Consider the following 23263-nt stretch of genomic DNA (forward strand, 5'->3'; position numbering starts at 1 on the left):
TTAGATGAAGTGGCCGTGGACCTACAGTAGGCTACAGTAAGTGAAATCAAATCTGCAAATGCATCATATTTTTGCCAGCGATGAAGATCTTTATTAGTTGAACATCTTCGTAAGCTGTCTGTGAATGAATGATTCCACAGGACGATACATTCGATTTCATTTCATAATACATTTTACAACCAAATAGATTATTACGCCACGATAGCACTACTACAAAGTATGACATTACCCGTTTTTTGGACATATACATTAATTTATACATTAAATAAGCTACCATTGTCCACAGTTTATGAAATTAACACCCGCCATCCCGCGGTAATGTGTGTGCAGTAATGTGAATGCAAAACTCTGAAGAGTCACTTTATTTCGACATTGTCTAATAATCCAAATGTAGTTACTATTATACATTTATAATAGTTACTATTTACTAGTACTAGTTACTAAAAGTTACTATTATACAAACCAAAGGACAGGCAATTATTTTCGGCCTACAGATGGCAGAAATAATGCTTGTCTATTCTGTTTTTGTTGCAAAGATAGCCTATCTAATTATGATAATAATAGTCATTTAAATTAAAAATATCTAAATAATATCATGTATATATATATATATATATATATTTACATTTACATTTATCTGACGCTTTTATCCAAAGCGACTTACAATTGCTATATATGTCAGAGGTCGCACGCCTCTGGAGCAACTAGGGGTTAAGTGTCTTGCTCAGGGACACATTGGTGTCTCACAGTGGATTCGAACCCGGGTCTCTCACACCAAAGGCATGTGTCTTATCCATTGCGCCACCACCACCCCTTATATATATATACCATATATATATGATCCGAAGTAACTATAGCTACTTGTTTTTTCATTGGATACTTTTTACTTTTACTCAAGTAACTATTAAGATTATTACTTTTACTTTGAGTAAATATTTCTATAAGTACTTGTACTTTTAGAGAGAGAGAGAGAGAGAGAGTAGAAATGTATGTATGCGAAAGGAGAATGTATGTGTGTGTGAGAGTAGAAATGTATGTATTTGACAGGAGAATGTATGTGCGTGTGAGAGTAGAAATGTATGTAGCCTATGTGAAAGGAGAATGTATGTGCGTGTGAGAGTAGAAATGTATGTAGGCCTATGTGAAAGGAGAATGTATGTGCGTGTGGGAGTAGAAATGTATGTACAGTATGTGAAAGGAGAATGTATGTGCGTGTGAGAGTAGAAATGTATGTACAGTATGTGAAAGGAGAATGTATGTGCGTGTGAGAGTAGAAATGTATGTATGTGTGTGACGAAGACTCAGAGTGAGTAGGATCCATGTGCAGCTTTATTTCAAAAAGGTGCAAGGTCAGTGTACAAACAGGCGTGGTTCAAAATACCAGGGCGAACAACAATATCAGAGACAGAACAATAAACGGCAAAAGTTCAAGGCAGGCAGCTAACAACAGAAGTGAGAGTCCAGGTGAAACAGAGATCAAGGGCAGGCAGAGAAGAGTCATAAACGGTAATCCAAGGCAGGGTCCAAACACAGGCAGAAGATACAATCATTTTTGTACAATTATTCTGAGATAATGCTCAGAAATGCAGCCGGGGCAAACAAGACTTTGCAAATTGTGCATGAACAGGCAGGGTTTAAATAGTCTGGTGATGAAGATCAGGTGTGCAGTAATCAGTCCCAGTATGTGGCTTCTTGGGAAATGTTCAAAGCCAATGCTAATATTCAGGAGAGTGAGACCTCCGGTGGCTGACAGAGGATTCTTCACTGGCGTTCGTGACAATGTGAAAGGAGAATGTATGTGTGTGAGAGTAGAAGAATGGATTTTGGCTTGTACGGCCCCTCATACATTTGCCTGGAAGACACACCCTCCTTTGTGTACAAGTTATCCCTAAAACTCTTAATAACTTAATACCTTTTGGTTTACCTCTTTGGGAATGGGGCATTTGTACCAGTCGTACTGAGACATTTCAAATGATACCAAACATGTGTAATACTGTATGATAATTATTCACATTAAGCTATATAGATTATTGGGTGAATGTTGGTGATCTCAGCATGAGGGAGAAGAGATGGGGGAAGAGGGAAAGAAATGTAGATTAAGATCATTCTGAGGTGAGACTTGCATCTCGAATGGTAATGCTACCTTCACAAGAGTGAGTTCAAATGTTAATTTCCTTTGTTCTCTCAGAGAGTAGCCCTCTCTTCCAGTTTTTCCAGTCTTACACCTCACCTGTCTGTCACGTTTTCCACCTCTGTTTGCATTTGCATTGTTAACATGGGAGTGTTTCACTATAAATTCAGTCTGAAATACAGATTTAAACTCATTTTGATTTCTCTTCAGCATCACCTCAAATGCTCTATTTGGCTGAAACCTAAATTATACAATTTACAAGAGGCATCTAAAACTAAGAACATTATCTTTTCTCAGAACTGATTTTTTACAAATTTTCCTTGTTTATCCAGAAAATGTCTACTTCAGGCTTACTTTCTTTCTCATCTCCAAATCGAAGAAATTCTAATGATGATGATGATGAAGATAGTGACAGTTCTCAAAATGAAAGGTTAGTATATTTTATTTGCTTATTATTAAACTATTGCTGAATTATTTATTAAATTGTTTTTATTTATTTATGTAGAAATATTTGTACATGCTTTTATTGGCCATGTTAATTTCTTTTTATCTAGATGTAAAAAAGAAAAGAAAAAGAAATGTACAAGGCAATGTGAGTTTATTAGGGCAGGTCACTTGAGTGTACTATAGACCTTTTTCAGAGCAGCGCCATGACAAGTATTAAAAGCGAGGCTGTGAGGAATAGACTTACCGTCTTTTCAGTGCATCTGCTGTAAAAAGCTGCATAAAGCTCTTAGATCACTTATAATTTTACATAGCTCAGGGAGTTTTTCTGGAGTTTTTTGTCGACTGAAAATTTTCTGAAATATATTTTTGCAGTGTTTCAAAACAATTCAGAACAATCCAAAAACACATTGAATAACACAACCCTCTGAAGGGATGAATGTCTATCCCTCACAGCATCACAATCATTCCTGTTAAAAATGGCAAATATGGCGCTGTTATGAATATGTTCTATGGGCCTGACCAAATACACACTTGCGGTCTTTACACTTGACTATGCTTGTCTACATTATGTATTTCCTGTATTTGGCCCAAGTGTTTGGACTGCAAGTGTGTGTAGAACTTTTGATTTCCCGATGGGACACAGACACACTTATATGTTGCAAAAATCAAAGTGTTTACAGAGCTTTTTTATTTTTATTTTTTATTTTAAATTGTAGCGCTTCTAATTAAGTTATAAAGAGCAGTTGCAAATGTTGCATGAATTTAACAGCTATGATATACTAAATGAAATTAGGTAAAGTCTACCTAATATTTCTCAATACATTACACATTACTTATAAAAATTGAGTAATAATAATATTATTAGCAGAAAACAGTTAATCTACTTAATTATTATTAATAATAATAACTCAATAGAAATAATTAAACATTACTTATTCAGAGATGGTTAAATTTACCTAAAAATGGCCAGACTCTGGAACTAAAAGGAGATTCATTTTAGAGGCAAATACAGTGGCCCTTCGAGCTCAGTGTGCTGCAATTTAAGACAACATGCAAATAGACTAAGACAAGATAATTATGAAAAAAATCAATGTGACAACACATGCACAAGTTCAGAAAAAGCAAACAAAAATGTTTTCAGTGGATATTAGTGCTAAACACGGCTTAGAAACACTTGCTCTTGGTGTGGTTTGTAAAAGTGGGTTTATGTTGTGGGCTGCCTTCTTCTACTGTGTGCATGCATAAAAAGCAAGTGCTGCACACAACTCACAGGACCTTGCAGAGCCAAAAGAGAATAAAGAAATGAGAATTTAAATGTCGTTTTAATAATTTTGAAAGACATTTGACATACCATACATGTATCCTGCTTAATAATAATAATAATACAGACAAGATATATCCCAGGGTATAGGCTAAAGTAATGTTGCGTCCCCAACCCTCTTAGGATTTAAATCGCCCTTTTAGGATGCATCACCGGATTCAGATAATGTCTCTCAACTGAAATATTATAGATATTATTTCCATCTAGTATTTATATTACTTCTGAGTCAAGATATTGTTTACCTTTGTTTTAGAGGAAAGGAACAGGGGTGTATTCAAGAAAGCAAGGTTAGATAGCTGTGAACACGGAGCGGAGAGCACAGCGCACTCACACAGTTGTGTATCTTTGGAGGCGGAGCGGCTTGCAAAGTCACAAAACATGCTGAGCCAGAGTGAAACCTGATCGCTGAACACGGAGGGGTGTGGCGGCATATTTTCGGCCTTTTTTCTCTTTTGGGCAAAAACCGAAAATGCCATTTTCGGCCGATAGCTTTCTTAGTATGCTTGTTTTGCCTATTTGCATGTTTTTTTTTTAAAGTTCCATGTGTTGGGTTTTCAGGGCCACCATAGATACTTATTTCTGAAAATAAAATTGTGAAAAGAGTAAAACAAAAAGATGCATAATTTACAGTGTTCAGGACAGGATGCATCCTGGTACCAAAACTCCTCCTTTGGCATGCATCAGCTGCAGAAGACATGGTGTGTACCTGTCAAGATTCAGCATAAATGTCTCTTTCAAGGAAATTGTTGTTATACGTCGGAACTCCTCTTTGATATAGTAAAGGAGTAAAGGGACAACATAAAAATACAAACATTTTCTGTTATAGTTACTAATTAAATGAATTAGGTCTAATTGGCACGGAAATTGTGCATGTTGTACTTGAGGGGTTGCTGCCAGCCATACATCCCTGCAAAGGACCCAGGCTCCTTTAAGCATGGAAACTTCTCAACAAGGACTTCTGCCACTGAGGATATTTGTATATTTGAAGGGTAGGCTGTGTAAGAGAAAATAGCTTTGGCAAGGTCTTGCATTATTGCAGATTCCAGAGGCATTCCAGAGGCATGATATGACTTGTTTGCCTCTGCAAGGATAAGTTCAATGTCATGGGAAAACTTTGGCACTTGGAGCAGAGCGACATGACTCAGGGAGAAGAACATTATGTTGTGAGCTTGACGGTTCACCCCCATCTGCAAGGGAGATGTACATTACAACGTCATCCACAGTGTGGGTGTCAAAGGTACTCAATGTAGAGGACAATCCTGATTCATCTAGTGGAAGCAAGTCATGGGTGAACAAAGGCTCTTTTCTAACTAATTTCACGGTGGTCTTGTCATCCAGGTTGGCAGTTGAAGTGACAGTGAAAAATTGGTTCCCAAAGCTTTTGGCTTCACAGAGTAGTCCAAATTCCCCTTGTAATTCGAATGTTTGAACAATTTAAGAAACAAGATCTTCTACTTTATTTGGAAATCCCGATGGAAGCATCAATTTTCTGATATTGTTTTCTTCAGTGATGACTCGCAACTGGCAGTATGTGTTCAGCTGAAAGAATATGAATAGCAGTTTGTTAACATTTGACACTTTTACTTGGCACATCTACACATGATTGATAAGGCATGAATAATTCAACTGAAGTGTAAAATCTACTCCGTTATGCAAATGAAGTGTTTCAGGGACACCATTCGACCATCTAGTGTTTTGTATGCAGCCAAGGGGTATGCATCTTTCAATTCTGAATACTGAAGGACTTTAATCTCTCCGGTGGGCTCTATTTTGAAGCTCCTCAGGTGCTCATGGTACCACCCACTTAGCAACTTCAGAACAACGACAGGATTGTCATGCACAATGATTATCTGGAGTATTTCTCCAAAGTCAGGCAACCCTCCTGTCGATCCGAAAGGCAACAACATTCCAGCACAGTAGTCAGTGCCTAAAATGGTGACTTTGTTTGTCCTGTTCACAACAGCTGCCCTGGGAAACTTCTTTGCAAATTATTCCTTAATGGTGTTTCAAGGTCATCAAAACCTGCCACACAGTGTCATCTTCTGGTACTTTGTCACCTATTATCAAAGGTAGCATCAAGTTATCAAGGTAACAAGCACCAGTTTTCCAAGCACGATTCGTTGACTGACAATGTTTGCAGGTTGCCTACTGGTCTGAGGTCCTGAAGCTCTGCATTAGGTCCACACACAGGCCAGCCCAGTCAGGAGCACCGTCTTCAACAAGAGGATTTTCAACTCAGCTGACTGCAGTGGTTCGAAGGGCGCTCTCTGTAATGCCGTTAGCACCAAAGCGAGATCCCAAGAGGGTACAAGGTGAAGGTGAGGAGGATTTAGCCTTCTTGCACCCCTCACGAACCTGTTGATCAGGTGGTGCTTTCCCACGGATTTACAATCTACTGCATAGTGATGTGTGGCAACATACACTTTCAGGGAGGAGGGAGACAGACTTTGCTCCAACCCTTCCTTCAGGAAGGCATCCGTGCCAAGGGTCCCCTTGGCCAGGGAGTAAAACAACTGGCAGTGGGACGTTTCTGGAGCGGCAAACAACCCTACCTGTGCGGCTCCGAAGCGCCTCAAGATCAGCTGGACTACCTGGGGATGGAGTCTTCACTCTCCCGAAAGCGCAGGCTGTCGTGAGAACTCATTGGCTGCATGATTGAGCACACCCAGAATATGAATGGCACGAAGTAACCTCAGATGCTTCTGACTCCATTGGAGGAGATGGCGGGCGAGTTGCGCCATGAGACAGGAGCGTAGACCTCCTTGATGATTGATGTACGCAGCGGCCGCAGTGCTTTCCGTACAGACCAGTACGTGCTTGCCTAGTTTTGGCGATTTGAAGTGGCCCAGCGCAAGCCATACTGCTAGCAACTCAAGGCAGTTGATGTGCCAATGCAGTTGGGGTCCCATCCAAATAGACGCCGCTCGCAAGGCCCTAGACGCTTTGAAACTTTGTTCCGTGTGACAGCCTATATTCTGCATGTGTATAGTGAATCTGTGTATCCCGTGTGTTTACTAATTGTATGTAAACGGCTTGTGTATTGTTTCATCTTCATTTGTTCTACCTCTGTTATTGCGCACTGATCACATCCAAGGTTGGAGAAAGGGACAGGTAAGAAAGTAGGCTCCATTGAGCTCCACCTGTTGTATTTTGCATTTGGGTAGTTAGTGTAGGTCAGGTAGTGTGTTGGGGGACGTGAAGATTCTTTTCATTTAATTACTTTATTTTGGCTGTTAGGTTAGAGATTGGATACTGTAAACACTCGCAGCTCAGTTCAGCTGTGTTTCTGTTTCAAATTAATGTTACTCCCCTTTACTCCTTGATCGACCACCTCAGCGGTCGTAACAGGAGGACTTTGTACTGATATGCAATATACCGACCCTTGAACGCAAAACGTAGGAACGGTCTGTGTTGAGGGAGAATCGAGACTTGAAAGTACACGTCCTTCAGGTCGATCACTGCAAACCAATCTCAGGGATGGATGCATTCGAAAATGCGTTGCTGCATCAGCATTTTGAACAGGAACAGGTCCAAGATTGGCTGTAACCCACTGCCTTTCTTGGGTACAATGAAGTAGGAGTTGTAGAACCCCAACCTCATATCGGCTGAGAATGACCGCAGCGTTGATCACAAGTGTGGGTATTTGGACAGACTCTGTACTGTATCTAGAGCGTACAATCAAAATGCTAAATTAATATAATACAAAGTGTAGTGTTATAACACATGATTTAAAAAGAGAATTTTTTTTATTTATATATATACAGTATATGTATATGTATATGTGTATATATATATATATATATATATATAGATATATAAAACTTTGCAGGATTTACAATGTGGATGACCTTTAAAACACGTCGTCACAGTCTGTGAAAACGGGTGGTGTGCCACGTGACAAGCACGCGGCAAGCGGTGCGACAAGCAGTGCTTGCAGGTGTTGCTCATCATCAATCACGTCTCCGCCTCGCGCCGTTCTCTCACGGCCCCAGGCCTCGTCCTGCTTGCCACAATGTTAATTTGGTTTTTCATGCTTATGTTCATAAACATTCGAATGTGAATTAAAAAAAAACTCCAAACAATAATAAACAGATCTCAACAAGTGTACAATATTGTATGCATTCTCTTGTCCAAGTAGCATTTTGCACTCAGATAAGATATTACAAAGGGCATAGTGCCCTCAGACGACCACAATAATAAGATTATTTCCAATATATTAGAAATAATGTTACCATGTGATTTCTGAAGAAAGAAAACCTGTACCATTAAGCTGAAATTAATGGCTAAAAACTGAATTAATACTGTGCAATAATGAGATTTGTTTATATAGGTCTACAAATGTAATTTTTTATCTTTACAGTCAGCAAATGAAGGGAGCAGTTCACAGTCATTTAGAGGAGAGAATTCGTCCATACATTGATCTGATTGACACTCTGCGGTCAGTTGGCATTCAGAAGGACTTGGCATTACCGACTATTGCAGTGATCGGAGATCAGAGTTCTGGGAAAAGCTCGGTGTTGGAAGCGCTGTCTGGAGTTGCATTACCAAGAGGAAGCGGTGAGGACTGGTTTACTCCCCTTTGGTATTGGAAATTCATATAAACACAATGACCATTTTAGGTAGCCTACACCTCTCCGATTTTGCTCTATTGCACTTCCAGCCTGAAAGATAGGATGGATCCATGAATTCAAATGGTTTATGCCAAAGTCTGACCCTACCATCTGCATTTCAGAACAGAAAGTTGGTCTGGAAGCAACAAACCACTTTAATCAGATTTCATTAGATTGGCTAATCAGATATTTCCATCAACAAGCAGGTGTAAAGGTAAAGTGGTTACCAGATCAGTAATGCAGTTAATTTTCAAGTTATATCAACTCTGTTACCATCAATGTCAACTCTGTTTGTTTTAAGGTCTTGCTTTAAAAATTATCATTATGTGTGTTTTATTGTCAACAAATTGATCAGAAGCTGATTAGCATAACTAGTATTCTTACTACATGGAATTTTAAAGGATTTTATTTATTTTTAAAGCTATGTTTAATGAAAATGCATACCATCTTGGCAACGTTTTAGTTAAACATGTTGATATATTTTTACTCCAAAACAATAAGTCTCTATTAGGCCTAAAGTTGAATTAATGTAAGAAGAGACAAAAGTTATCTTAGGGAAGACATGGTTTTTTAATTTTGTTACATATTATGTTAACTGTATATGTTTGACCCAATTTGTCTAACAGAGTTGACAGCTTTTTCTGTTAGTACATTGATTTTCAGAATTATTTTAAATCTTACAAGTTTAAGATCAGCAGATATTGAGTGTGTTCCATGAAAATAAAAAAAGTTTAACAGAATAATTACTCCTATTTTTGTTTTCTTTCTCTACTTGAAATTTACCCGCAATTCTGGAACGGGTCGTATGTTCAAGTTGAATTCTGAAGGCCTGTTCACACCAAGAACTATAACTAAAGATAACTATTAGCGTCCATAATAATGTTCTGTTTATTACAAGCGCACACTACAGTTTTGTAGTCTGCCACTTTAAATGCTTGAGCTCTTAACTCTTGTGCAACAATTAAAAAAAGTTACACATAAGTCCATAGTGGACAAAAATGTCCATGTCAAAAAACTGTCATACAAATTTTAAGCTTGGGAGCACAGTTTGGTCTCATTTTAAAGAAGACCCTTGGCAGATTATTGCTGAAGTTAAAAAAGTGAAACCAAAAAAAAAAGTTATAGAAGTTTAAGTTTATGAAAATGATTTAGGAACATTATGAACATTATTTTATATAAAATATATATTTTATGAAACATGTTGAACTCTAAAACTGATATAAATTCAAAGCCATAAATCTTTTGTGTTCCAAATTTAAGGATGATATCTCAAAAAATGAGCTTTCAGTAAGATTTTGTTTGGGCACAGTAACAGATTTACCCCATTAGATGCCAGCAAAACTCCACTGGTGCACACAGTGATTGGATTTTAGTTTTGCAGTTGAGTTTTTCTCTCAAATATTACATGCACACACACGCACATTTGTTTTTTATTACACACATACAAACCACACTCTGACATCCATACCAACACACCCACACAATTATAGCTGCATAACTGATCCAATTGTTTTTATAATATGCCGAAGCAGAGAACAGGAATAAAGCGAGTATTTGCTTTATAGGCCAAACCTGAAAAAATGGCACCATCTGGTAAAAAATTAGCCTGGTTAAAACCAGACCATTCTCAGTAGTAACTGAGTTATGGTCTGGCAAAGCTTCATTAATAACTCATTTCCAAAGGGGCGTCACCAACGGACGTCGCTCAAATGCTTCTAGGCGCAATTGGATAGACCTAAAACCAATCAGAGCGGTCATCATCGTGTAAAGCCATATGCTGCGTCCCAATTCGCCTTAAGTTACACTATGCCATAAAAGTATGTACTCTTTTTGTGAAGAAAAGGTATTTACTTTTGAATGTGTAGCAAAAAAGTAGGCAAGCTTTGGGACATACTACTTCGTCATCTTTATTGGACAGAGCATCCTGTCACGTAAACTGCCCTGTCAATCATCTTGTCACAGTTAAAATCCTCTATTAAATCTAATTTAATTTCCTATAGTTTCGGAGAGAAATGTAGTAGCACGTTCATCTGCCAGTGGGTCTTTCATGGAGACTGTCCTCATGTGTTTGCAATTTGAATATAATAATGCATTTAAAAGTTGCTGCACTTCACCAACGGACATCGCTCAAATGCCTCTGGGCACAATTGGATAGACCTAAAACCAATCAGAGCGATCGTCATTGTGTAAAGCCCGCCCCAACGTTTCTGATTGGTGCCGCGATTTCGACGGATTAGAAATGGCCTTGAATGAGCTCTTTGCCAGACTACTTGCAGAGCAAATCTAAATTTGCCGGAAGTTGTCTGGGTTTTCCCAGGCTAGTAAAAAATAGTAAAATATTTCATTTTGAAGCCTTGCCAACAGAATGAAAGCCTCTTAATAAAGATTACATCATTTTATAGTTAAATGGCACTGGGATTAAATTTTTTATTTTTGTCCAAAAGGCGCTGAGAGGAACTATTTTTTAAGGGAAATGGGGGTGAAATAGTAAAAATCCAATAAAAATGCACACCTGTGCCACATTTTATGCAGTTAGTATTAACACAGGCAAAGTGATCAAAAAAACAAAACTGAAAAAGACAAAAATTGACTTTTTTTTTAGACAAAGTTTTTATAGTTTATCAGCTTGAAAAAAACACTCTGAAAGTGATTCCAATATATATTTTCTCTGTGCCACTAATATCCATATAGTTGTGGTTTGGACTCTGCTATTCATTTACATACATAGATTTTTTTTTTAGACATCTTTATCGCTATCGGTATGGTCCATGGTGTGAATGGCCCTTAAGAATTAAAGAATGATTACTTTTGTCAACACATGCACTGTTGTCACACTATTTTCCACTGTTTTCTTGGTTGCTAACTGGACTGTGTTTGTTGTAGGAATGGTCACCAGATGTCCACTGGAGCTGAGGCTGAAGAAGGTTACTGGTGGAGCCAACTGGAAAGCTGTTCTATCCTACCGTAAAAAGATAAATGAATTTGTGGATTCGTCATTTGTTGCAGGTTTATAAACTGCTTGCAGTCTCTTTTGCGTTCTTAACTTTGTTTTTTTTGCAACTGACTCAAAATGATCAATCTTACAACTGAATTTAAATTATGAAATTTTGCAGGTCCTATTAAAGCCGGCAAATTGGCAAATGGAAAGGTAGCACATCCATCTTATGATTTGAAGAAATTTGAATTTGGAGATCCTTCATTAGTTGAAGAACATGTTGCAGCAGGTAAGTAAATCTGCAGGAAAACTCCTTTCTTTTCAGAGTTACTTGAACATAATATAGAGATCAAAATCTCAAGCTGCAGTCACAATCAGTATGTAAATATAAAAATTTGTTTTGTCTTATAAAATTGATGGCTGTTGTCTTGGATGCTGATTCAGTCAATTAAATGTATTATTCCAGTTCATCATATCATTGCACAGAACTCATATTGCATAGCAACATCCTGTTAGGCTATAGGTCCATGTACGCCATGTCGTAATTACGAGATTCCGACTTGTAAAAAGCACATGTCCTCGTAGAAACTCGTAATTACGACTCCGAATTTTTGGAGAGCTTCGACTTAAACCACATGACCGCTTTACCCCTGACTGCTGCAGATTCATTTTGGCATTGAAAGTGTTGCCATAGAAACACATAATTCTGAGTCTGAGGACATGTCCCTTTAAGGTAACTCATATATCTCTTTGAATGGGAAAATCTCCAAATCTGTTTGCAAAGCTTACGATTAAATTTCATATTTGAAATCACCAATGAAATTTGACAACAACTGTCTCATAAATTTTATTTCTAAACGCTTTTATCATGACAAAAAAAACACAGATTTTTTTATAAAAGCTGGACCAAGCTAATGCACATGTGGATTCCTAAGCACGCGTCTCGGTCTCATAACACTGAAGCTGCGTCCGAAATCGAATACTTCCCTATTATATAGTATGCAAGCAGAGTAGTATGTCCGAAATCATAGAATTCGAAAAACAGTAGGCGAAAAGTACCCGGATGACCTACTTCCGGCGAGATTCTGAAGTACGTCCGGACTCATTTCATACTATATAGAACATACTTTTTTAATGGTCATTAAGTACGTTCTAATTTAAATGTAGTAGTAGGCCTACGCGATTTCGGACGCAGCTTGACTGTTTCTATAAGACCTTATGTAGCCCCGTCCCTTTTCAGCGCTGCACTCATTGTCTTTTGACTTCCGGTCTGTATTTTCACAGCGATCTTACGTATTTATGAATGAACGGCTCGTTTTAAAATCTTCCCGGTCTACTGACATTTGTTAAGACATCTGCTTTAAACATTACAATCCTCATGATAACTTTCGTTAACTTTACATTAAGTAAATCCACTTCAAAAGCTAAATACTCCTGGACAGCAATGCCATAGAAATATACAGAGCGACCGCAAAAACGGAAGTTCAAAGACAATATTCGAAAGATGGCAGCGCCCTCGTTTCTCTGGCGCATAAGGTCTATAGCAATCAGATCTTCTAATGGCAGCTGCAGTGATGCAATGACTTTATCAATCACCGATTGACTCTATGGAAGGCGAACGGGGCCACAAAGTCTTTAAACAAAACGGTGTGTTCAGCACCGTCGGCTAAAATGGATTATGTGATGTGTGTGGTGTATCTGAAAATGTATGTCATGTATTATTTATTTGTAGTAAGTATAATATTTTCTGGGATGTATTATTCAGTCATCTGAAGAATGGAGATGATAGAATGAAGAATGAGGATATTTTAGGAAAAGGTTTAATGGACAGACAGATATATAGAGCACTAATTGCGTTTATATATGATTCAGGTTTGGGATTTAGAATATAATATGCTTGAAATGTTGAACCTGCCATGGGGGCTGAGTGTGGACGGAGCTGAACACGCAGCGCCGGATGAAGCTCAATGAAACCTCTATTGCAGGTATGATAAATAATGATGATGTGGGATGATAGAGTAAGGTTCAACAAGGAAATATAGTCAATAGCTACGTTTACATGGACACAATCGGAATGAAATCAATCCGATTGATGAATCCGAACAAGGTGTTTACATGATTGATAAATAAAGTAATCGGGTTGATGTGCGCGTTTATATGTCACAAGTTTCAAATCGGATCTGATGTTTTGACATGCGCACACTGCACGAATATACAGAGTTTCCCGCTTTTTGCGCATAAATATTCTCCTCTATTGGTTCTTTATTTGTTTTAAAAAGCAGACGTAATATTAATTCATCTCTGGTCATAATTTAGAGCATATTAACCGTTTTGCCGTGCTGCTTATTGATCACGCAGTAAAAATGCCCCTCCCCGCGGCCAAAACCGTCCTCTGTGGATGAGAATCCAAAACAAGGACTGGTGGGACGTTTTCCTGCTTCACTTCACAGACGCGCGAGTGAAATGAGAATTTTAGAATGACGGGAAACTTATTAATATGACACTTTATTCAACAGGAAGAACAGCTCGTTCCGCGCGTCATACGTCATTACGCTAGTTAACGTCATTGCACATGCGCAGTCCTTTCAGTTTCGGTTTTCAATCCGATCAAGTGTTTACGTGTTCTCTCGATCGGATTACAAAAGGGATAAACCACCCCTTTCAATCGGATCGAAATTTCATTCGGATCGAGCTCAATCGGATCGATTAAGGTGTTTACATGAAGGTTTTTTAGTCCGATTGAGCCATCAATCCGATTATAAGTGTCCATGTAAATGCAGCTAATGGTCCATTTGTGAAAGAAGGAAGATGAAATAGTTTTAAACTTCAGACTTATCACCCAAGGTTAATTTGCCATCCAGCACAGTAGGTGGCGATAATGCTCCTTAGGAGTTAATCGCCATTAAACAAGAAGAAGAAGAAGAAGAAGAAGAAGAAGAAGAAGCACCGTCGGCTGAAATTGGTCCTCGTCGGCTTTGTAACCATAGACAGTATAAGAAGTGGACAGAGCCATCTCATTGGAACTCAATTGAGACAAGTGAAGCCCATTTTTAGCGATTTTTTAGGACTTCCGTTCCTGACGCGCAGACTCAAACAGAGCTTGACGACGTAGATGTGACGTGAGCAACCCGTCTGTCTTCTAGTGGCTGTGGCATGAGAAATCTGAATCATTCCCTTCCGAATCTTGCAGAGACGGAGAGTGTGAGTAGGAGCTGTCCATGAGCTAGGAGCAGGAGAAACTTTTGCTAGGTATTCTGATTAATTATTTTGTCATTTTGCCTCCACGTCCCCCCGATTGCCCACGAGCTTCTCCTCCTGTCCATATGGTAATCTCTCTACTGTGCGACAGAGTCGCGTGGTTATGACGCAATCGTTAGCCTACTTTTACAAAAACTGCTTCTATGGGGCCGTAACGTAAGATACAAGGTAATGGAGCATTTTATACATTGTCGTGTTTCTTTAGAAATAAATAATGGACAAATGGAGTCTTCAAACGCCTCAGATGTAAAGTTATTCGCTGTCAAAGTGACGCCAAAATGAATGGGAGTCAATGGAATGCTAACAGCAGGTGAAGTTCTGCTACAAGATGGTGGCACGCGGCCGGCTTCAACTTCCGGTCGACTTCCTTCCCGCTTGTTTGTAACGGCCGATTCGACATGAATCGGCGTCGGGCCGTCGGTGAAAGAGGGAATTTTGATTGGCTGTTCAGCTTAGTGAACGAGGCAGTGCACGAGAATATAGCAAAACAGCGAGCAAAGTCAAAACGGTACAGATAGAAGGCTGTTCTAATGATATGTCATCTTACCTGAGTGTTCCTTGGCGCATATTTCAACATTAACACGAGAGGAGTGGAATAAAGAAAGTGTTTAGCAGGATTGATACTCTAAACGGTAAGCACGCGCTGCTTTGTTTACGGTGTGCAGCCGGCAGCGTCGTTTCCCTTTTTTAATGACGAATATAGACAAATATATCTGCAGAAATAGCCAGTTGTCTCATTTACACGCAGGCGCAGAACGCGCATTCTAGCTAACAGTCGGCAGTAGTTCTCTCGGTGTGTTCTTTTTTTTTTTTTATACTTTTTTATTGTGACATTATTCATATTGCGACATTATTCATATTGCAATCATTCAATTAACATGTCAGAGTAGGCACAATATATTTTTCCCCCCTTTTTTTCTTTTCCTTTCCCCTCCTTTCCACCCCAGTGAAAAATAAAAAAATAATAATAATAAAATAAAAAAAAAAATAAAAAAAACTACAAAAAAAAAAATAAAAAATAAAAATAAAAAATAAAAATTAACAAAAGGAAATGTATACACACATACATACCCATGCTTCACGCACATATATATATATATACATACATTCATAAACCCAGACGTACATCATATATACACCCATCTATTCATACTATATATACATACGTATTTGCATACACATGCGTGCATAAATACATCTCCATATACATGTTTACATGCAGACATACAAATTTCCATATAACTATCATATATCCATATAACTGCATCATATATCACAGAGATTACATCCATGCCTCCTCTAATTACACAGGTCCAAATCCATGCTTGGTTTTTATCTTTCAATGCATTTGGTTAGCATATGCGAACCATCTCATCTTAAATAACTTCATTTTACCTCTCATCTTATACGTTATCATTTCATTTTCATACAGGTTTTCTACCGCTTCAATCCATTTATCCAACCTGGGTGGCTCAGTTTTTTTCCAACCTCGAGTTATTTGTTTAATAGCAGTAACTCTCAACACCCAAAAGATATAATAATTTTCTTTATTTAAGCCTTTCGGCTGTATACCCAAAATGACATTTAGTTGTTCAAAATTAGTATTTTGACCACAGAGTTGCTTCATTAATTCTAACACATTAACCCAATATGGCTGGATTTTTGAGCATGTGTAGAGGACATGAGCCAGGTCAACATTACATTCACCACACTCTCTCCAACAGTATTGTGTTTGATTAGTATATTTACTAATTTTCAGTGGTGTTCTAAAAAATCTAACCAATAGTTTCCACGCATATTCCTGCCAATAGGGAGACTTAACATAGCAGAAAACATTTTTACATGCCAGACTCCACTCCTCTTCAGTCACTGTTATTCCAATATCTTTCTCCCAAGATTTCAAAATATTATTAATTTGATTATCGTTGTTATTATTTAAAATATTATAAATTTGTCCCATTACATTTTTAAAGCTCGATTTTTCATAGACTTTCAAGATATGATCCACGATCTCGGTGTGTTCAAGTGCAGCTTTTTACCCCGACGCGAGGCGACAACACAGTCGGCTTTCATCAGCGCTAGTTCGTTGGCGTCGGCTTGGTGTGTTCCAGGCTTTAGACGCACAGTTTTACCATGTTAAGACGACCAATTTGAACGTGTTTCTCAATGCACACATTCTGGCCATGTTCGAACTTTTTTAAAGCAGACTTACTTTTAGATTTACCCACATTTTAATCCTTTAGTTTATTGTGGCCTTTTTTTTACTGATATCTTAAGTGCTAGAGTAAATTAATAAATGTTACATTGTAAATTAAGTAAATGCATTCCATATTATAAATTATAATTTATTTATATGGGTTATTAAATGTTTGTTTAAAGTTATTGGCCTATCATTTTCAAAAGTAGGCTATATAACTTACACAGCATTGGCTATATTAATAACTGAACACACACACACACACACACACACACACACACACACACACATAACTTTATTCACTTTCACATAATAATGTTTTTGTAATTTGGTGTTCAACCCAAAACCTTTTATTATCATATTTTTTTGTCAGAGCTGTTGTGTAAACAAATTAAAATAAAAGTTAAATAAGACAGCAGATTAAACTATGTCCTCAGAACAAGAGTAAAGTGTCTGTTTTATCAGTAAAAGCCAATAGCCAACTGGATAGAAACAAACTTCTTAAAATTCATTTTCACTTTGTGAATCACAAGTGGTGATAAATGTTTTAAAGGGACAATGTGTAGCTTTTTAGGTATTTTATTATCTATAATCAATATTTTTATTGACATAAATATGCCCTCAATGGTGTACAAATACCTATGTCAATGATCAGACTAATCCTCGTAAACGAAGAATTTATTATCTTTATATACATGGGACGGGTAGGTCCATGGAGGCTTCCATGTAGTTCTGCCATCTTGAAAAACTATAATAGCAGAGAGGGACAAAAAGTACTAGGCCAACGCGTTTCCACAACGCGTTTTCGTTCAGAGCCAGCGTCACGTGACTGAAGCCAGCAGAAGCGGACGCGCAGAGCAGTGAGAGGCGCTTGTCACTGCCCCGGCAAGTTTAAAAGGCTGCACTGCACGGTTATTTATACACCGTTCATTCATACATATGCTGAGTCACAGGATAAGGAGTCCTCGTCATCGAAAAAAATCCAAAATAGACCGTAAAAGGAAACGTGACCGGAGATTACAAAAACAAGGGTTAACGTCGGGATAGCTAATGCAGGAGAAAGCTTTCAAAAGAGTTGAGTTGAAGTTGCCTGCTTTCTTCTCGACAGGTAAGTCAACGTTACGGTCTTATTTACAAGATTTTTTTTTCATTGCTTGGTTGTATACTTTATTATATAGACAGTAGAACATTTATAGTTCTACTATCTATTTATCTATTCTATTTATAGTAAGTTAAACAGGCTCTTTGATGAATAGCAGCTATTGAGTAAAGTAACGTTATAAGGCGCTGATGATGATGATATCTAACAATACACGTACTTCAAAAAATATAACAAATAAAGAAGGCATTACTACTAATTACCATAGTTAATGTTTTTCACAGTCAGTAATTCATACTGTAACATTCTTTTTTTCGTTGTTTCAAGTTTCAGTTTGTTTTAAATAACAAACCTGTTCACCCGAAGGAAAACTCGAAGTGCTATTATAAAACATCCTGTCATAGCTTTTTGGTACATAACGGCTACCGTAGATGCAACGCGCATTTGAAAAAGTGAGGCGCTGGAGAGCATTATTCGTTTGAATGCAAAATACAATTTCACCACTAGATGGGAGAAATTCCTACACATTGTCCCTTTAAAGTCTAAAAACTGTAACTATTTTAAACACAACTGGAGACATGAGTTCTGACTCTATAGTTTGTTTGTGCTGTTCTGTCTCTGTGTTGTTTACAATAAACATCATCTTGGATGCTGCAGGCTGATGAGTGCTATAATGGAATTAGTACATCATATTTAAAATATGTTTTGATATGTAGGCCTATTACAGGCTCGACATTTACACTTGTCCGGGCCAAGTGGATTTTTTGAAGGGGCAAGTGAAAGAGAATTTTACTTGCCCGACTGGACAAATAGCCTGATTAAAACGTAAATAACAAAAAATTACTATTCTGCATTAATTTAGTGTAAGTTGCGACTGATAGTGAATACAATATCCTAACTGTACGTTCACACCGCCGCCGACTTGAGCTTCCAAAGTTACCGGAAGTCATTCATTTTCAATGGAAGCTGGCTTCTCTCAGCTGCAAGGAGCGTCAAATCCATCGGCGTCACGTTTTGGGCGTTTTGAGCGTCAACCAGAAAGTTGAAAGTAGCTCAACTTTATGGCAATGAGCTATGACGCGGTTCAGCGGCAAGCATAGGGCGGCAAGCAGCGGCAAAGCCAGCAACCAATCGGAATATAGACGTGAAAGAGAGGATAACTTTCATTCCTACCAAAACATTAGTTCCGAGAAAATGGAGGATAAGCTGATCATCGCCGTTGTTGGGTTTCCTATCATTATCGGATTAATTGCACAGTTTAACCATCATAGAGTGAAAGTTTATCATTTGCATGTGTTTTTAAGTCCTGTCAGTTTAACATGGCACGCTTGACAGGGCATATATAAGAACAAGCAGAGAGAGAGAGCCCCGGCCGCGCGCGCGCACTCACTATTAATAATAATAATAATAATAATAATAATAATAATAGCTAATTATTCTTTTTTTCCCAACCAAATGTGACCAAAACGGTTATAATTAAACATATTTCATTCAGTACTTAAAAGTATCAAATCATTGTCTCTAACATTTAGCCTACTGTTTCTTAAAAGAAACATTTGTATCAATGAAAGAGCTTAAGGGAAGCTTCAGGCTCATGCTGCTTTAAATTACGTATTTTTTCTTATGAACACAGTTAATTTTGCAGTGTGTGTGTTGTACAGCCCAGAATGAGCTGGCAGGAAAGGGGGTAGGAATATGTGATGAGCTCATCACTTTAGAGGTCATGTCACCAGATGTGTGTGACCTCACACTGATCGATCTACCTGGAATTGCCAGAGTCCCAGTAAAAGGACAACCAGAGGATATTGGAAAACAGGTGAGCAGCATAATCTGATTTTGCGCACCACATTTCACCATAGACATCCAGTTTTAAAACTATGTCTTCATGTCTTGCAGATCAAACATCTGATTATGAAATTTATTGAGAAGCAAGAGACTATAAACCTGGTAGTGGTTCCTTGTAACACTGACATTGCAACAACAGAAGCATTACAAATGGCACAAGAAGTAGATCCTGAGGGCAGAAGAACTGTCGGTAACGAAGCAGATGATCCGCACAAAACATCTAATAACATTAAATATCTTTGAGGATTAGAGGCTTCAAATCATCAAATGCACTTTTTAAAAGAAAATGTTTCATTCTCACAGCCATTTTGACCAAGCCAGATCTCATAGACAGGGGAACAGAGAAGGACATTCTGGCTATTGTCCACAACAAAGTGATTCCTCTCTGCAAAGGTTACACCATGGTGAAGTGTAGAGGACAACAGCAGATCGATGAGAAAATTCCTCTGGAGGAGGCGACACAAATAGAGAGAGATTTCTTCCAAAACCATGACCATTTCAGGTTACAAACTATATATTTAAGAATATAATTAAACTTTTAGCATGTCATTTCTGAATTCAAATTAATTGTATGTTTTGAGGTGCATACATTCAGGGTGACAACTGTCCTGATAAAAGTAAATAAAATAAAAAACGTAAGAATGAAATTAATGAAAATAAAACCTTAAGTAGTTTGGCATAATCTTTTAGTAATATTTCTTAGGAAAAATATTTTCACAAGACATGAGCTTCGCTGCTTATTAATATTCTTGGAAAAAAGTTTGTCCACAAAATCATATATCCATGGCAAAAAAAAAAAAAAAAAAAAATCACAGAAAGAAGCCTTGTAGACCCTTAAGACTGTATCAAGGTCAATAAAAGTCTCAGATATATTTCACCTTTATGTGACAAGGCAAAGTTAGTTCAGATTGTAAAATTGTAATATGTGGTATAACTCCCCCAAAACCAAATTTTTGTTTATTTTTATTAATGTTAGATTTTTGTGATGTTCACTTTGTCCAGTATTCTTTTTTCAAGAATACCTGTTTGCCAAGCTACAGTAGGCTATATGAGCTAAAGTAAACCCCATCTAAACTAAGTGCCTTCTCTTGTTCTACTACAGAGACCTCTTACCGTCTCCAAATAAATTGAGTGAGGGTAAAGCGACTATTGAATGTCTTGCTGTCAAGCTGACTCAGAATCTTGTTGATCATATCAAAGTAAGTTTGTAAATGTCTCAAACTAAGAGTCCTAAATGTGGTGAACTGCATTTGTGGTTTCTATAATCAAATTGTATCTTTGTCAGAAATCACTGCCACAGCTCAATCGGCAGATTCAAAAACAGTTGTGGGATGTGAAGAATGAGCTTAAGGAGTACGAGACTGGACCACCAGAAGATCTTAAGGGAGCCAAACAGTTCCTCACTGAAGTAGGACCTCAAGTCATCACATCTTGCTTATTAGAATTATGATTAGGGGTTCAAGATGCTGGAACCCTATGAAATGGAATGTAAACATTTCTTAATGCATTTTGTGAAACAGACAGATCCTTTCATCCATAAAATTAGCAGCCCTTTAAAAAGATAAAAACACAGAATACAGAAAAAAGTCAAAGTTGCGAGATACATATTTTTTGTGTTTGCAAGAAAGAAAGTCAGAATAACAAACTCACAATTCTGAGAAAAATTTGAATTGCAGGATTTTTTTCTTAGGAAAAAAAAAATATATATATATATATATTATATCAGATTTGTGAATAATATTTTTTTTTAATTACCTTAACGTCAAGTTAAAAGAAGTAAATGTTTGAAAAGCAAGGTTCATTCTGTTTAAATCCACTATGCTTTGTCTCGTGCCTTGTGTGAACAGCCCCTGAAAATATTCTCTGTTCAGATAATACCTCTTTTACCTCCTCAGAAGATTCACTTTTGCTGTAAAATGATATTGTAAAAGGCTAATGAAACCTTTTTTTTTTTTTTCACAGACCCTAAAAAGATTCAGTGATCAAATCACCTCTTTATCATCAGGGGAGCTGATGAGTGAGAAAAATTTGTTTGTCCAGCTTCGGGCTGAATTCAAGAAGTGGAATGATCATCTTAACAGCACAAAAACATCCTGTCAGTTTATTTACAACATGCTTTGAACTTTGAATTCACTGTTGATGTTGTTGTTTTCTTAGAGTTCTGATAAAAATGAAAAAGTCAGTTAATTTCATAAGAAATCCATTTTGTTTCCAAACAAGTCAGCAATTCAAAAAAGTTGAGCCAGAAAAACAGAGGGAGGGAACTGCTCGGATTCAGTAACTACAGAGTGTTTGAGTCGGTTCTGCAAAAACATGTGGCCAAACTTAAGAAGCCAGCCGTTGAATTACTCAATACCATCAAAGGTACCATCACAAAAGACTTTATGGTTATTGTAGAGAGCCAAAAGATTAGATCACCAATTTAATGACATTAATAGTTTTAACAAATGTGGCTGTTTGTCTTCTTGACTTGATGTATTTCTCCTGAAGACATCATCATCACACATTTGACTGACGTGGTGAATCAGTGTTTCAGGAACTACTCTGTCCTTCAAAACACTGCTAAGGTAAATATTGCTTCTTATTGGTGGATCCATTCAGTTTCCAGTTTAATCAAGTTCTCTTTCCTCTCTACTTTTTCCATTTGACTTTTTCATTTTGCCCATAGGACAAAATCAACAACATTCAGTTAACACAGCAAGAAAAGACGGAGAAGAGGATCTCAGAGCAGTTTGAAATGGAAAACAGGGTCTACACTCAAGATCCCATCTACCTGAAGGTCTTGAATGAGATTACGAATGAGAAGTTTTCAGAAGATCAGTTACCCTTCTTTGACAAAAAATGCAAGTACAGTAATATGCTGGAGGCGTATTATGAGGTAGATATTCTTAGTTTTCAGAAACAAATAGCAGTGCAGTGTTTGTGTATGTGGAAGTAACTTAGTATCTTTGTTTTCTTTCAGATTGTGGTGCAGCGAATGGCTGACCAACTGCCCATGATGATCTCATTTTTCATGTTGACGCAGACTGCTCAGCTCCTGTCTATTGACATGTTGTGTTTACTGGATGGGGCAAATGTGAGTGAGCTCCTGTTTGAGGACTCTGAAGTCAGCAGAAGGCGCAAAGACCTACGAGAGCGCCTGGATCGTTTGAGTGCTGCTCAGGAAGCAATTAGCACTTTTTCTACTGACTAGAGGGTATCTGAAAATACATTTAATGTATCTATGTCAATCTTATAATGTATCTGACAACTTCTAAACAAACATCCATTTTCCATAAATAAACCTATACAATTTTCTTCAGAATATTAAAATATACATACATACATTAACCCACATCTTATACTTTTTGATTGTTTCCATGTTACTCACAAAATGGGCTAAAGCAGGGCCGATACATTTTGTTTTCTAAAATAGCTAAA

General features: G+C 37.6%; 1 protein-coding gene across 3 annotated transcripts; it reads left to right on the forward strand.

Annotated features, from left to right (window-relative positions):
- The first annotated feature begins 2365 nt into the window (after positions 1-2365).
- LOC311283186 (interferon-induced GTP-binding protein Mx3-like) lies at positions 2366-23263 on the forward strand. Of its 3 annotated transcripts, none has more exons than XM_084397446.1 (14): positions 2366-2561; positions 8260-8456; positions 11393-11515; positions 11623-11733; positions 19660-19814; positions 19895-20033; positions 20147-20345; positions 20946-21042; positions 21129-21251; positions 21806-21938; positions 22064-22207; positions 22334-22410; positions 22512-22721; positions 22806-23263. In XM_084397446.1, the coding sequence occupies exons 1-14, from the start codon at positions 2467-2469 to the stop codon at positions 23034-23036; spliced, it is 2034 nt and encodes a 677-aa protein (XP_084253572.1). In that variant the 5' UTR covers positions 2366-2466; the 3' UTR covers positions 23037-23263. The 3 variants fall into 3 exon arrangements, with proteins under 3 accessions (XP_084253572.1, XP_084253573.1, XP_084253574.1); XM_084397447.1 differs by having other exon boundaries at positions 22533-22721; XM_084397448.1 differs by lacking the exons at positions 2366-2561; positions 8260-8456 and adding an exon at positions 8580-8723.

This window comes from Rutilus rutilus (genome assembly GCF_951802725.1).
Source record: "Rutilus rutilus genome assembly, chromosome: 23".
NCBI lineage: Eukaryota > Metazoa > Chordata > Actinopteri > Cypriniformes > Leuciscidae > Rutilus > Rutilus rutilus.

What these genes read in the sequence shown, in the direction of transcription:
- LOC311283186 (XM_084397446.1), top strand. Translation starts at nt 2,467, where the DNA reads ATGTCTACTTCAGGCTTACTTTCTTTCTCATCTCCAAATCGAAGAAAT. An exon ending in CAGAGGATATTGGAAAACAG is followed by an intron (nt 19,815 to 19,894) that starts GTGAGCAGCATA and finishes CATGTCTTGCAG; the next exon opens with ATCAAACATCTGATTATGAA. An exon ending in TGAGGGCAGAAGAACTGTCG is followed by an intron (nt 20,034 to 20,146) that starts GTAACGAAGCAG and finishes TCATTCTCACAG; the next exon opens with CCATTTTGACCAAGCCAGAT.